The sequence below is a fragment of the Arachis duranensis genome, chromosome 8, assembly GCF_000817695.3.
Source record: "Arachis duranensis cultivar V14167 chromosome 8, aradu.V14167.gnm2.J7QH, whole genome shotgun sequence".
In the NCBI taxonomy this organism is placed as follows: Eukaryota; Viridiplantae; Streptophyta; class Magnoliopsida; order Fabales; family Fabaceae; genus Arachis; species Arachis duranensis.
In genome coordinates, this window is record NC_029779.3 from 1,692,348 (window position 1) to 1,707,601 (window position 15,254).

Here is a 15,254-nt window from a genome sequence, read left to right on the forward strand (position 1 = left end):
TTATTGTGTATGTGCTCATAAGACCAGTATAACTTAGATACTATGTTTTAATTAGAAAAATGATATATATTTTATATATATATATATAGGTAAGGTAAAATGCTTTTTTTTTTTATTTACATATTTGTAATGGGATAATTAAACACCCATAAAAATAAAGTCGAAATAAGTCCTGTTTTATAAAGGTTAATCCAGTTATTTTTTAAAATCGTTCCTAACGGTTTTGCAATATCCAATATTAGAGTGGTTGACATTTTATTGCTAATCGTTTTGTGACAATTTAAAACTATCACTATCTGCCAACAATCTTATAGGGCATTATTGTTATATATATAGAGCATAATAAAAAGTGTGATTTTTTTTTTTGAAAAAAAAATATAGTATAGACGTTAACAGAAGAAGTAACACATAATTATAAAATAAAAGATATTATTTTTATTCTTTTAAAGAATGCATAAAGAATAAAGAAATAAAACAATAAGAAACCTGATTCCGTTAAATAACTTTTCTTATTTTGCATATAAATCATTCATCTCTCTATGCATTGTTGGATACTAGGTAGAATAATGCACTAAAAATTTGTGGATGGAAAATGAAAGAAACTGAACTGATAAATTTAGACATTAGTAAAAATAATATGATTAAGTGATAAATTAAATTATAATTTCTGAAAATATATAGAAAAATCTACAATAGATCCTCTCATTTATATTATGGAAATAACACTTATATAAAGAGACGATTATATATATAAAAAACTTTATTATTATTATTTTTTTCCTTAATGTTTACTCACAAACTTCTTATTTATAACAAAGCTAATGGAGGCAAAAATAAAATCTTCCGCATTCAACTATTAGTTAATTGCACCCAATTTGTTTTCGACTAATAAGTCAAAAGCAAAGCTCATCTTTCTTGTTTTTATACCATGTATATATAGTATTATCTTTTATCAACTTCTATTTTGATAAAAGCTATTTTCAACGATGCATAGTGTTCTTGTGTGAGTAACCTAGACGTAACTTGGTTTTTAAAAGTTGATGTCGAGCTGTTGCCTTCAACGTCGAGCTATAAGCTAGGAAAATTCGAACTCTTCGTTCAGAGAGATGTCGTACGCGTCCCTGACGCGTGCGCGTCATTTGCACAAATATTCATCCACGCGTGTGCGTGTATAACGCGCACGCGTCGTATGAAAATATTGGTTTCCAAGCCACGCGAACAGAGAGTTGTGCGAGCGCGCGACTGCCTTCACGCGAATCGCGCAAAATCCAGGGCACGCGGACGCGTGCCCGACGCTTACGCGTCATTAAGAAAATTCCATGACCTACAGCACGCGTACGCGTCGCCTGCGCTGCACAACTACACTATTTTGCCGTCCGGTTTTAATTTTCTTTCCCCCTCTCCCAATCCTAATTCTCTCTTATTCTTTTATCCTTTTCTTTTTCTTTCATCATAATATTTGTCTCTTTCTATTTTCAGTTCTTCTTTGTTTAAGGACAAGCAAACCTTTAAGTTTGGTGTTGACGCTTCGCTTAAGGGTTTTCTGTTTATTGCTATGGCACCAAAAGGTAGGCGAATCATCTTCACTGAGAAACACAACCTGAAAAATAAAATGACCACTAGGATAACTAAGGTGGTTGAGTTCTTTTCATTTTTATTCCTCCCCTCTTTTTCTATGTTACGTTCCGGTTTTCTGCTATTTTGCTTTGTTTGTTGCATGATCTTTTATTAGTTAGAATCCTAGGACTAGTTTAGTTCTTCCTATTGCTTTAATTCTGAAAAGATGTCTCATGTATTACTCACTGAGCTGGAATCCAAATAAAAAAATATAGGAGTGATATGCTGCATGAGAAAGTGGGTCTATATTTAAGAATATTCTTATTTACTTAAATGTGGTGGTATTTTCTGTAATTCTGAATACATGACATGAACAGTGCATATTTTTTATAGTGAATTTATGAATGTTAAAATTGTTGGCTCTTGAAAGAATGATGAAAAAAGAGAAATGTTATTGATAATCTGAAAAATCATAAAATTAATTCTTGAAGCAAGAAAAAGCAGTGAAAAACATGAAGCTTGCAAAAAAATAAAAAAATAAAAAATAAAATAAAAAAAAAGAAAAAAAAAAGCAAGCAGAAAAAGCCAATGACCCTTTAAACTAAAAAACAAAGGGTAAAAAGGATCCAAGGCTTTGAGCATTAATGGATAGGAGGGCCCAAAGGAATAAAATCCTGGCCTAAGATGCTAAATCAAGCTGTCCCTAACCATGTGTGTGTGGCATGAAGGTGTCAAGTGAAAAGCTTGAGACTGAGCGGTTAAAGTCATGAACCAAAGGAAAAAGAGTGTGCTTAAGAACTTTGGGCACCTCTAACTGGGGACTCTAGCAAAGCTGAGTCACAATCTAAAAAGGTTTACCCAATTATGTGTTTGTGTCATTTATGTATCCGGTGGTAATACTGGAAAAACAAAATGCTTAGGGTCACGGCCAAGACTCATAAAGTAGCTGTGTTCAAGAATCAACATACTGAACTAGGAGAATCAATAACACTATATGAATTCTGAGTTTCTATAGATGCCAATCATTCTGAACTTCAAAGGATAAAGTGAGATACCAAAACTATTCAGGATTGCAGTTGTAAACCCCACTATAAGAAGAGACATGAGCTTAATCGAACTCTCATTCTCATGCAAATTCACATCCTAAACTTACATTAGTTTTGGTTGCTTGAGGACAAGCAACAATTTAAGTTTGGTGTTGTGATGCGTGAGCATCTTTCCTATATTTTCCTAGTGAATTTGCATCTAATTTGTTGAGTTTAATAAAGAATTAATAATCTTTTTAGCCAATATGGATACTACTTTGAGTCTTTTACAATTTTGTTTATTTTAGGTAGCATTTGGCTGGATTTGATGGAGTTTTTACAGCACAAGAACAAAAGGAGATGGCAGCGAGGAGCGACGTGTACGCGTGATTGACACGTACGCGTAATTTGGAGCTTTCCATGGCGACGCGTGCACGTGACTGACGCGTACGCGTGATTTGAAGATTTGCTCAGCAACGCGTACACGTGACCGATGCGTCCGCGTGATTTGCGAAGAAGACCAGCGATGCGTACGCGTGACTGACGCGTACGCGTGACATACACCACATGCAGAAAATGTAGAAAACGCTCGGGGCGATTTCTGGACTGCTTTTGACCCAGTTTTCAACCTAAAAAGTACAGATCAGAGACTGCAGAGTGAAGGAAGCCAAGTGGTCCCCACGTTACAAGACGCGGAGTAGTTAATTAATTCTGATTTAAATTCAAATTTGAATTTAAAATAGGACAATATATTATCTTAATTTTAGATATTAGATTTTAAATTAATTAGGATTAGTTATAAAAAGGAGAGACTTCTCTTCTATTGAGATTACATTAGGGGGATTCCATTAGGGAATTCTATTCCAATTCTATACAAATTTACATTCTGCATTCCATGAGCAACTAATTCTTCATTGTTAAGGTTATGAGCTCTGTCTATTTGTATGGTTGATTTTATTGCTTTTTCTATTTTAATTTATACATGGATTTATAATTTAAGAATTGTTTTCGCTCTTTATTTTATGAATTTGGGTGGAACGGAAGTATGACCCTCTTTATATTTGGGTTCTTGTATAACTTGCCGGTTAGTTTGTGGGTTATAAAATACCGCATCAGTCATCAAACAAAGCCGGAAGTGGAGCAGGTGTTATTTTTAGAAAGCAACCAAGGAACTCGGATAGAACTCTCCCTAAGGTTTGAGTTTTCTGCTTCTAACAACCAAGTAGAGTACGAAGCCTTACTTTCTGGCTTGAAGCTGGCTAAAGAAGTGGGGGCGGAAAGATTGATGGTGTTCAATGATTTGCAAGTAATAACTTCGCAAATTAACGGCACCTATCAAGCAAAAGACCCCACTATAAAGAAGTACTTGGATGAAGCCCGAGAACAACTGACACACTTTGCAGAAGGAGAGCTCTGACATATATCCCGGGATCTAATGTCCGAGCTAACGCCTTCTCTAAATTAGCCAGCACCAAGCCAGGGGACAACAATAGAAATCTTATTCAGGAGACTCTGCAAACACCATCAATATCAAAAGAGGAGGATAATTCAGAGGTATTGACCATATCCAATCAAAACCTAGGATGGATGACTCCTATAGTCAACTACCTCAAATTTGATGTCCTCCCCAAGAATGAAAAAGAAGCCAGAAGGCTCGTAAAAGAGGCGCAAAATTACATATTGGTCCACAATATTCTATACAAAAGAGGGATCTCAACACTCTTCTTGAAATGTGTCCCGACCTCCAATACAAAGAAAGTCTTAGAAGATGTGCACAGTGGCATATGTGGAAATCACTTAGGAGCTCAAGCACTGGAAAAAAAAGTGATCCGAGCCGGCTTCTTCTAGCCGACCTTACAACAGGAAGTGACCGAGTTCGTTAAGAAGTGTCCACCTTGTCATAAACATGCCAACTTCCACGTTGTGCCACCTGAGGAACTTATTAGCGTTACCTCACCATGGCCATTTGCAAAATGAAATCTTGATCTGCTCGAACCATTTCCACAAGCACCAGGACAAGTCAAATATCTCATAGTAGGAATTGACTACTTCACTAAATGGATCGAGGAAGAGCCCTTAGCAATTATCACCGCTCAGAGAAGTTGAAAATTCTTGTATAAAAATATTGTCATAAGGTTTGGAGTTCCTCACTCCATCATCACAGACAATGGGACTCAATTCAATGACTCAACCTTTAGGAATCTGGTGGCCGACCTAAAAATAAAACACCAGTTCACATCGGTAGAGCACCCCAGACCAATGGACAGGTTGAAGCTGCCAACAAAGTCATACTGGCCGGGTTAAAGTGCCGACTACAAGATGCGAAAGGGACTTGGGCTGATGAGCTCCCTCAAGTCTTGCGGGCATATCGGACCACCCTGTATTCTACAACAGGGGAGTCACCTTTCCGACTTGTTTACGGAATGCAAGCAATGATCCCCATAAAAGTAGCTGAAGAATCACCCAAAGTCGTATTCTACAATGAAAGAGCTAACTCCCAAGCACAAAAAGAAGAGCTCGATCTCCTCCCCAAAGTCTGAGAAAGAGCTTGAATTAAGAAGGAAGCCCTAAAGCAAAGGATGGCTCTAAGATACAACCAAAAGGTGATCAAGAAGAGCTTTGTCACCAACAACCTCATCCTGATCCGAAATGACATCGGAGTACAAAAATCAAGAGAAGGAAACCTAGCTGCTAATTGGAAGGGACCTTACAAAATAGTTGAGGTCTTAGGCAAAGGTTACTACAAAATGTCCAACCTCCAAGGGCAGGAGCTCCCGAGGTATTGACACGCATGTAATCTAAGAAAGTATTATAGTTAGACAGCGAAACCTTTTCCATCACTGTACTCTTTTTCTCGATTTTAGGTTTTTTTTAATGAGGCACCAGCACAGGAACTAGGAGTACTCAAGCCCCTAATACGTAGATTTACGTAAAGGAATTTGTTGACTATTAATAAAATTCCTACTTCTTTCTTTAAAGGTTTCCTATTAAAAATACATTAATTTAAGGTCGACAAACCGCGAAAGTCATTGTCCGACCTAACATGGTCAGCAAGATGAAGTGACGAGGTACAAATTAATGTAAGAACTTATATAAACAACTAGTGAAAACAACCTCAATTATTAGGCCAGGTAAAAAATGAGCTGTAGAAGTAACTTAATAAAGACCGACTACTCGAAGTCGGAATTAGGAAAGGAAACTCATAAAAGAACTACTCATTTGACAAAGTTGCTAAGATTCAAAATCAGGCAAACCATATTCAACTTAAAAAACCTACCTCCATTTCAAAAGCAGAAGTGTTATTTGAGATATAAAGAAAATAACTTGAATACTACTTTATAAAAGTTGTGAAGCAACTAAAACAAAAGGTAAAGTGTTCAAGAAACTACCAAATATTACAAAAGAAAGTAAAGTGTTATAAGACCCTCTGGTCGGGTCATTCCAAATAGGTTTAATTTCTCTGTTGGTCCCTATAGTTTCGCAAAATTTTCAATTAAGTCGCTATACTTTTTTTTTCTTTTTAATTTGATCCCTACACCATATTTTTTTTAATTAGGTCCTTCTTGGTAGTAATTGGCTTAATTGTATAAGGACACATCTAAAAAAAATTGGTGGAGGGACTTAAATAAAAGGAAAAAAAGTGCAGGGACTTAATTAAAAAAAATTGGTGTAAGGACTCAATTAAAAGGAAAAAAGTATAGGGACCTAATTAAAAATTTCGCGAAACTATAAGGACCAACAGAGTAATTAAATCTTCCAAATATCTAAAATAAAAACAAAGAGAATTTAAGGTTTCTTGCCAAGCAGCGGGTTGAGATCCTCGCCTTTAGTAGCATCTTTTCCCTTGACAAGAGGGGTCGGAGGATGCATAGAGATCGGCACGGCCGGGATAGACGCAGATGGTGAAAAAGAGGCCTCCACATTGACGACCTCGGGTTGGACCTCGGACGGTGCAGAAGCTTGACCGACTTGGGGAGCAGAAATCTTCGGGTCGAGAGGAGGCCCCTCATCCTCATCAGGGGCCGGCATAATCTTCCCGTCAACAACAATGTTATCTTGACTAAGTGGGGAAAGGTCTAGGTTGGGGGCAAGGACTTGGACTTGAGCCTTTAAATTTTCAAACATCTCGTCCATCCCCCCGACCACATTCTCCTGAAGATCGGCATACTCCTCCCGAGTTGCTTTCAATTCATCCCTGAGGTCAATAAGCTCCCGTAGGTCCTAGTGTAACTTTTATCGGCCTTCTTCTTCACCCCTTCCGCCATCAATGCTGCTGCTTCAGGCTTTACTGCTCGAGAATGAGCTTTCTCTAAGTCAAACTTCAGCCTAGCGTTCCCCTCCTCTAACTCCTCCTTCAAGCCATTTAACCTTTCCACTTCAGCTCAGGAAGAGTCAAGGAAAGCCTAAATAGCATGGACAGGAGTCTTTCTCAACTTCCTAGCCAAAGCAGTACTCACCCCCGCCATACGGATACAATTACGGGCCATATAGTGCAGGTGATTCTGGATAGCCACGTCGTCTATAGCTATTTAGCTATGGGTAATATGTTCTTTTCACTCCAAACAAACTCGTCAAAATCCTTATCATTAATGCTCGACTCCCCGTCAATTTTCTATTTTTTGGGAGGAGGCCCTGACGGTAACGGGGAAGATGGAGCACCCGAGCTCTCAGAAGGCATGTCAGAAGATATCAACCAAACGGAAGGAGTTGGGATTACCTTATTCTGGGCTATGGGGCCAGGGTCCGACTTCTTAAAGGAAGGTCAGGAAGAAGCATCTCCAGCCTCCTTATTCTGAAGGCCCCTGAGCCACAACCGTTTTTTGGGTTTGGCGCAAGTATTTCATGGACGAAGTTTTAGAAGCCATTGTCTCTGCAAAAAATGAGAGGCATATTAGAACAACAAATGCAATTTGAGAAATCATAAAGGGGGTTTGAAATGAAGAGGGGCACGTCAAGCAGCAAGACATGAATAATCCTCTTTAAAGAACTCTTCCGAGAAGAATGAGATTAGGAGAACCTTGAAAAATGGAGTCGCAAAGTAAGACGAAGGAAAAGAAAGGATCTTTTTTCACAATGATAGCAAATGAAAAGGCTTTCAGAAATGGAGAAAAGGAGAAGAAGAAAGGCCACGATGCTTTTATAAGAAACAAAGAGTAACAGGCCTATTTATTCATCTTTAAAACGTGTGCACAATTCAAGAAAACTGCCGTGCCAACTTAGCCCCTCGTTTAAAGGGAGGCAACATTCAAATTTTCAAATACGTCGAGTACTCGACCTCTGGAAAGATGAGAAACCCGATGTTTAAGCAAAAATCACGAAATGCTTGAGCTTGACCTATAGAAGGCTCAGGACTCAAGCAGGGGCACTACTCATACTCTGGCCCAATAAGCAAAGACAGGTCCAACAAACAAAAAGGCCCACCAAAAAAGGTGGCCTCTACAAACATACCTGACCTCTTTAAAAAGGTCGGACACCGACAAAAGAGCCCAACTCTACGTGTCCAAAGCAAGAATCCGCCTCCGCGAATCTTGCCTGCAATCTCTATCTTTACTAAAAGATATCAACTTCCAAGATCCGTCAGAAAAGATGGAACTACTCCAACAAAGGCGGTTATCGACCCTACTATAAATACACTGACATCCTTTAGGTATAATTCACGTTTTAATCTACTAAAAATCTGCATAAAGCCCTTGCTAACTTAAGCATCGAAGTCTCTTACAGGTACCACCCCCATCTCCTCACAAAGAACTCGGACAGGCGGTATCTTGACATTAACAAATTGGACATTGCCATACAAAAAAATTTGAACTTCACGTCCCGACCTAATTCAACGTTTCGGACAACTCTTGAAACAATTTCTATTCTTTTAACAATTATCACCATCATCATGTAAACAAAATTTTGAACTGAATCATTATAAAAAATCAAATATATTTTATTATAAATATATAATGATTGATTTTGACATATAAATAATATTTTTGCAAAAACTACTATAACAAATCGAATCACATAATTAATTTATTATAATGAAAAGGAAAAAGGAAAAGAAACAAACAAGTATCTGCCAAGAAAGAAGAATGTAACGTTATCCCATTTTTCCATGCGGTCTGTTATACTAATTAGTTATTATTATGCTTTTATTTCAATCGTCTTAAAAAGGAACTAAAACCCTTGTAAACAGCAATTCAACTTTTCCGAGTGTATATAGGGGTTTTGTGTTCTGTGATAGTGTGATGTGAGCTAAGAGCTCTTTAAAGTCTTACATACAAAGAAGAAAGAAAATACCAAAAACTCACAACAAGACGACGATAGACTGTGTCAGTGGTGCCGCCGCCGCTGCAATGGGTGCTCTTGCCACTCTGCCTCCTTGGACTTCCGAGGACGACCCTCTCCTCAAGAACGCCGTTGAGGTTCTCTCTCTCTTTCCAATTCACTCTTAGCTTTCGACTTCAACCTCTATTCCTAATCTTTGCCTTTGCATCCGCATGTCTGCTTAATTTGCCATTTACCTAATGTGCTTTAGCGCCTTTTCTGATGAATAATAGTTGTACTGTTAGGTAAAATTGGCGCGTACGTTAAAAGCCAGGAACGTGTGTCTTAGAGGGTTCTTAGGTTGGGATCAACGAGTTATATTCATTGCACATTCATGCTATTTATCATATTAAATGTGGATTATTTGAGGTCTTGGGGGTAGTAGACACTCGTATCATGGGGCAAATGTGTTAGTCCTTCACATATTGAAGAGTGAATCTGTTTGTGTACGATTCTGAATGTTGTGGTTTATGTATGTCAAGGGGCGATTTCTCTGAATTGGATAGATGTTTGTTCTTGCCGTCTGGTTTGAGTTTCGAAGGGGGACTCCATGTTTAGTCTTTGACTTGTCTATTTGCAGGCCGGTGCTTCTTTAGAGTCACTAGCAAAAGGTGCGGTGCAGTTTTCTCGAAGATATAGTTTTAGAGAAATACGCGATAGATGGTACTCTATCCTCTATGATCCTATTATTTCTGCGGAAGCATCTGCAGGCATGACAGACTTTGAGATTTCTACTTCACCTCTCCCATCGAAGTTCATCAAGTTTGGAAATTCAAGAGAATGCAAAATTGATTCTGCAAAAAGAAAAGCTGAAAGTGTACGGACTTCCTATTATGCTATGCGGAAAAGAATTCGCAATGACGCATTTAATTCCATAGATTTAGGTTTCCTTGTTGATCCTGAAAATGACAATTATGGTGTAAATGGAAGTGAGAGTTTGCCTAAAAACTGTTTGGCCGAAGGTGAAACGTCCAATCATTTTGGTTTCCATGGTTCACATACTGATCCTGCTCAGTATTCTTTTCCTGAAAATATGATGAATGGTGGTGCTATAACGAATGGAGTTACTGTCCATGCATATTACACCGGAGCTAAGGATCCAGTTCAAGACAATATCCCTGCTGAGCAACAAGATGTACTTAGAGAAGAACCTCAATTTCTTCGAGGTGATGTTTCCAATGAAGCTGCAGAGCAGATGGGTGTTCCAGAAGAACTAGCCATTGATAGCTTCATTGATGACGATAATTTAGAGACCCCATTTGATCAGATCAACAGTGACCCTGGAAACCTGTGTTCTGAGTTTGATGGAAATGATGTATTTGATTCATCTGAAATGGAATGTGGTACATCATTTAATGGCTTACATTTGTCTCCACTCCCGGAAATGCCAGTGTGGAAAACACATGCGAGCATTCAAGAACCTGAAATGCCATGTGGTGATTTTAAGGATTCTATTGCTTGTGGGGAGGCTTACCTGGCAGAACTGTCCAATTCTCTCTTAAACTTCACAAATGAGGAAGAACTCTATCTGATGGATGTTGATGAAAAAGACGGGATTGATAAGCCTTATTATGATGGCCTGAGTTCACTTCTACTAAGTTCTCCTAATGATGTTAGCCAAGATCAGATGCCTGAAAAGGCTGAGGCAGAGTCTTCAGTGGCCTCACAAGCAAAAGTTTCAAATCTGTCAGTTTCATGTCATGCAAAAGTAGATGATAACAATAGACTACAGTCTAGCGATGCCCAAACAGTTCAAAAATCAGATATCCAAGTATCATCTTCTGCCTCTGTTAAAGATCCTCGTTTTCCTGAACTAATCAATGGAGTTGTATTCTGTGCTCTAAACACTGAAGAACCAGAAGTTCCATGCAATGTTGATGTTTTCTTACTACCCTTGGATGTGCCTCCTTCAACATCTCCGTATTCATCTGAATGGGTGTATACAGAATCCAATAAGCCAATTTCATCATGTGTTCAGGATTATGGATTTAGTAACCATAAGGCTCTTGAAAGAAGTAGAATGACAAAGGTAGAACAGAAAAAACCCGCAGAATTTCGTGGATCTTCTCAGGTGATGGGATCTCCTCCCTTTCCAGGGGTAAAGTGTGAATTTTCGAATGCTCATGCATCACACATAGCGTCCAGGAGTGCTGTGACTGTTTCTGGTGGGTTAGGTGGAAATAAAGCTAGCACAACCAATGCTATCATGCATGCAAACCCAAAGGACACACCTATCAATGTAGGCTCGACACATTGTCTAAATAGTCGTGTGACAAACTGTTATAGTGAGAAACCAACCCTTGGGTCTAATGACTTCAGAAATCATCCTTATTCTGATGGATCTGGCATGAAACAGGCAGAAAACTTACCCTTGCCAATTCAAGATCGTCATTTGCAACATGCTGAAGTGGGGTCTTCAGATGTTCCCAAGTCTCATCTGGTGGCAATTTCTCCAACTTTAGATGAAGAAGAGCAATATATGGAGAGTGATGATGATGTTCCTTGTTATTCTGATATAGAGGCAATGGTAAGGCGTGTGGTGCAGACCTTTCAATCAACAGTAACCTTAACCTTGTTTCATAACTGTAGCTATTTTCTGAGTTATTCCTTCATTTCCATCTACAGATACTTGATATGGATCTGGATCCAGATGATCAGGATTTGTTTTATAATGAGGAAGGTATTACAAAGAAGTTACTTTTGTCATTGCTTCTTGCATGATGCTATCTGCATCTTTTATATTTTGTTTATTTGGAGTACAGATAATTAATTAATGTCCCAACTGAATAACATTTCTGTTTTGTGCTGCTTGTCTTATTCTGCCTCATGCCACAGAAGCATGGCTCAGTTACTTGGGATAATCTCATAAAAACTCATTTTGCTTCCTTATGGTTGCCTATTTTTTATTTAGCTGTTGTCTTAACTTATTATAGTACACTGATAAAATGTGATAGACCCTTGGGCAGGTGATACTTTTTAATAGTATCTTTTCTTTTTGACGAAGCTTGCAAAATTTGATGCTTTCCCCTGATGAGTGCCAGTTCACTAGTGACATTTTAGAAACATGCTAGTAGTTATGAGGCATATGGGTGAGCTCTTTGTTGTGCATTATGGACCAGACTTCATGTCATGATGTTTGATGCATGACCATGGCTTCTGCTACTTGTTTACATAATTTATGGAACTTGGGCAGTATATATGCAGTTTATGTGTGCCTTTGTATGAATATGCTTTCCTTGATCAGCAGATATTCAGTAAGTATTCTGTTTTTAAATGGTTGGATATTTTTCCTTTGTTGTTGATTTCACTGTGTATTTTCTTTTATAATAGCTTAACAATATTATATTCTGATTGCAATATAGTATCAACATATCAACATGAGGAAACTAAGCGGACTATCATAAGGTTGGAACAGGGTGCTCATTCCTATATGCAGAGAGCCATTGCTTTACATGAAGCAATTGCCATTTTATATGGTCGCCATTCAAAGCATTATATTAAGAAAGCCGAGGTATTTTACATGAGTGTGTTTTTTAATTTTGGGTATATCCATGTATTGAATTTATTTCAACTATAAGAACTGAGACACACAACATGTGTCTATAAACAGATATTAGTTGCTTTATTCTGATTTTGTTTCTGATTTGAGACTGATTTGATTGTAAATTATGGAGCGAACTGTGGTGAAGGTATAATAATTAAAGAATAGTTGGACAGATCTGTTCTCTGCCCTTCAGTGAAATCCATTTCTATGTTTGTGTGCGTGTTAATCTTTGAGCCTTTAAATGTCTAAGCTGTGATGGTTCTTTTTGGAAGTAACACCAACCAAATGATGCAAGGAAAATAACTAAATTACTATTCTCTAGGAGGCAATTTACCTTTCCATAGAACAACAATCAAGTTAAAGTGCCAATAGAGAAATGATTGAATTTTTATTGCTCAAGTGATTTGCAGGGAAGCTATAGGATGGTAAGACCTAGGAAAAAGTGATATTGGCTCTTAGCTTAGCAGAGATCTGGGTTTNNNNCAAGGAAGGTATAGCTAGTGTACCATTAAGGGAGTCCACTTTGAAGATGGAAGGGGGACAGAGAGAGCTTATCCAGCTCAGATAGGATAGTAGCGAACCAGAAAAAATCCCAGTAGATTAATATGGTGGACGTTGAAAATTTTCCAACAGATAATATGGAATACTCTTATCAAAAGACGAGCATTGTACTCTTTTTTGGGGCAGAAAGATGCTAACTTGGTTTCGGGCTAATGAAATGACAATTACCATAAGCCTCCAGAAAGAAGACAGGGAGGGGATCGGTTATGAATTTCATTCTTTGAAACTACGTGTTAGGCTAAGAATCCCTCTCTATTTTTATCTCTTTTATGGGCACTTCAAAGGGTCTGACATGTGAATTACTATCAAACCATAATGATGATGGAAACTGAATCTAAGACTTGGATAATGCTTTTAGTGATATCTCAATTTCTCCTGCAGGTTTTACTTGGACGGGCAACAGAAGGTGTTCCAGTAGATATTGACTTAGGCAAAGGAGGTTATGCAAATAAAATATCTCGACGCCAGGTTAGTCATATTACCAAATTTGACTTGGTTCATGATGCAAGAACGATTTTGGTACATTCATATATTTTGTTAAGGACATAGATAGTCTGCTCCTCATTTCAGATTCGTATGATGTGTGTTTGCATTAGCAAATTAGTTATGATATACTAATCAAGTCAATATGCTTTATGAAATACATAGAACAATTAAGCACTATTATAGCCTCTCCCCCAAAAGACCCAAAGTTTTGGCTTCAATGTAAAGTCTCTGCCATACGCAAAAAAAAAAAAAAAAACCAAAGTTTTGGCTTCAATGTAAAGTCTCTGCCATACAAAAGTTGACCTGTCGTGTCAACATATAAATGATGTTTCTTCCCTTGCTAACTTTCAGGCAATTATAAAGCTGGACAATGATGGATCTTTCTACATTAAAAACTTTGGCAAGACTTCAATATTGGTGAATAACAAAGAAGTGCAAACTGGTCAGTCTCAAAGACTACACTCCAATTGTTTGATCGAGGTATGATTCTATAGCCTAGGTATTTCAGATTTGGTTATTCACTTGAATAACCTCATATCCTCTTTGAAAAACTTTTCCTGCATGCATGTACACATGCTCTTAGTATTTGTGCATATGGATAAAAGTTTTTTACAAGTTCTCAACCATGTGTTGTCCACAATCAAAATGAGTCTCAGATTTTGATTGCGGAGTTAATAGGTGCTGGATGCTCTGCAAATATAACACGATTATTCCTTGAGCTATGCTTTCCCTTTTTTTTTTTTTTGTTTCTAGTTGTTGGTGGAATTAAGTGTCATGGAATCTTTGTGCTACCAATATCCTTAGTAGGAAAATAAAAACACAGTTTTTGTTATGAGAATGAGCATGTTATTGTTTGTTTATTTCAATTCCATCCCTGCTTTCTTCCAGTTTACAAAATAATCAAATATACGTAACTCACTACCACTATTTTCTAAGTTGAGGGAGGTGGAGGCGGTTGGAATTATAAGATGCCCTGTGGATTAGTTATATAAAATAGGAATGAAGTCTTAGTTAAATTGCTACAGTTATCTCGAAATATGTGTGAAATAAAATACAATTTGTTTTATTTTGCAGTTGAGGGGGATGCCATTCATATTGAGACAAATCCTAGTCGTGTGAAGCAGTATCCGGATCAGCATATTACAGACAATTCATAAACCTTGTAGTGTCAAATGTAAATGTTAGCAAGAGATCCACTAGAACAGAAAGTCAGAAAGTGCTTATTTTTATTGCACTTTCTGAATTTTGGTAAGGAAGCGTTGATGATGTATGTCAATGCTTTTGATGCTATAATGGTGTTTCCATGGGAATGGGAATGGGCTTCTGCAACTCAGTGCTCTCCTTCCCCCCTGTTTCTCTGCCGACGTAAGTAAATAGTTAATTTAGCAACACACTTGTATTAAGTCAAATTTAACCCCTAACCTGAAGTGAAAATGCTTGTTCACTCGCGAATGCTGAATCTGAATCTCATTACTACCTTGCGCAATGCAAGGTAACCACACATTCTTTCCTAGAAACAGCATTCTTAATCTATTTTTTAAATTATTTTTTTAATTAGAAGATAATTAGGAGGATAAGTTAAAAATCTAATTGTTTATCTTTTATATTTTTTTATCTACTTTTCTTACGGGTTGCTTCCACTTAAAGGGAAATTCTGCCCCATATTGTCAGCATGAGATGATGATAACGCGTGGTGGATTGGGAGCATGACATTTGGTTAATAACTCTTCTTTCTCTTGATGTTGTTTATTTTTTGTTCCCATCAC

At 37.6% G+C, this 15,254-nt stretch overlaps 1 protein-coding gene across 1 annotated transcript; it reads left to right on the forward strand.

Annotated features, from left to right (window-relative positions):
• Positions 1 to 8,770: 8,770 nt before the first annotated feature.
• LOC107460092 (uncharacterized) lies at positions 8,771 to 14,877 on the forward strand. Its single transcript, XM_016078418.3, is given in 8 exon segments — positions 8,771 to 8,995; positions 9,478 to 11,424; positions 11,523 to 11,577; positions 12,260 to 12,408; positions 13,384 to 13,470; positions 13,840 to 13,968; positions 14,563 to 14,581; positions 14,584 to 14,877. Coding segments are annotated over 8 exon segments (2,517 nt in total). The 5' UTR covers positions 8,771 to 8,926; the 3' UTR covers positions 14,646 to 14,877.
• The last annotated feature ends 377 nt before the right edge of the window (positions 14,878 to 15,254 follow it).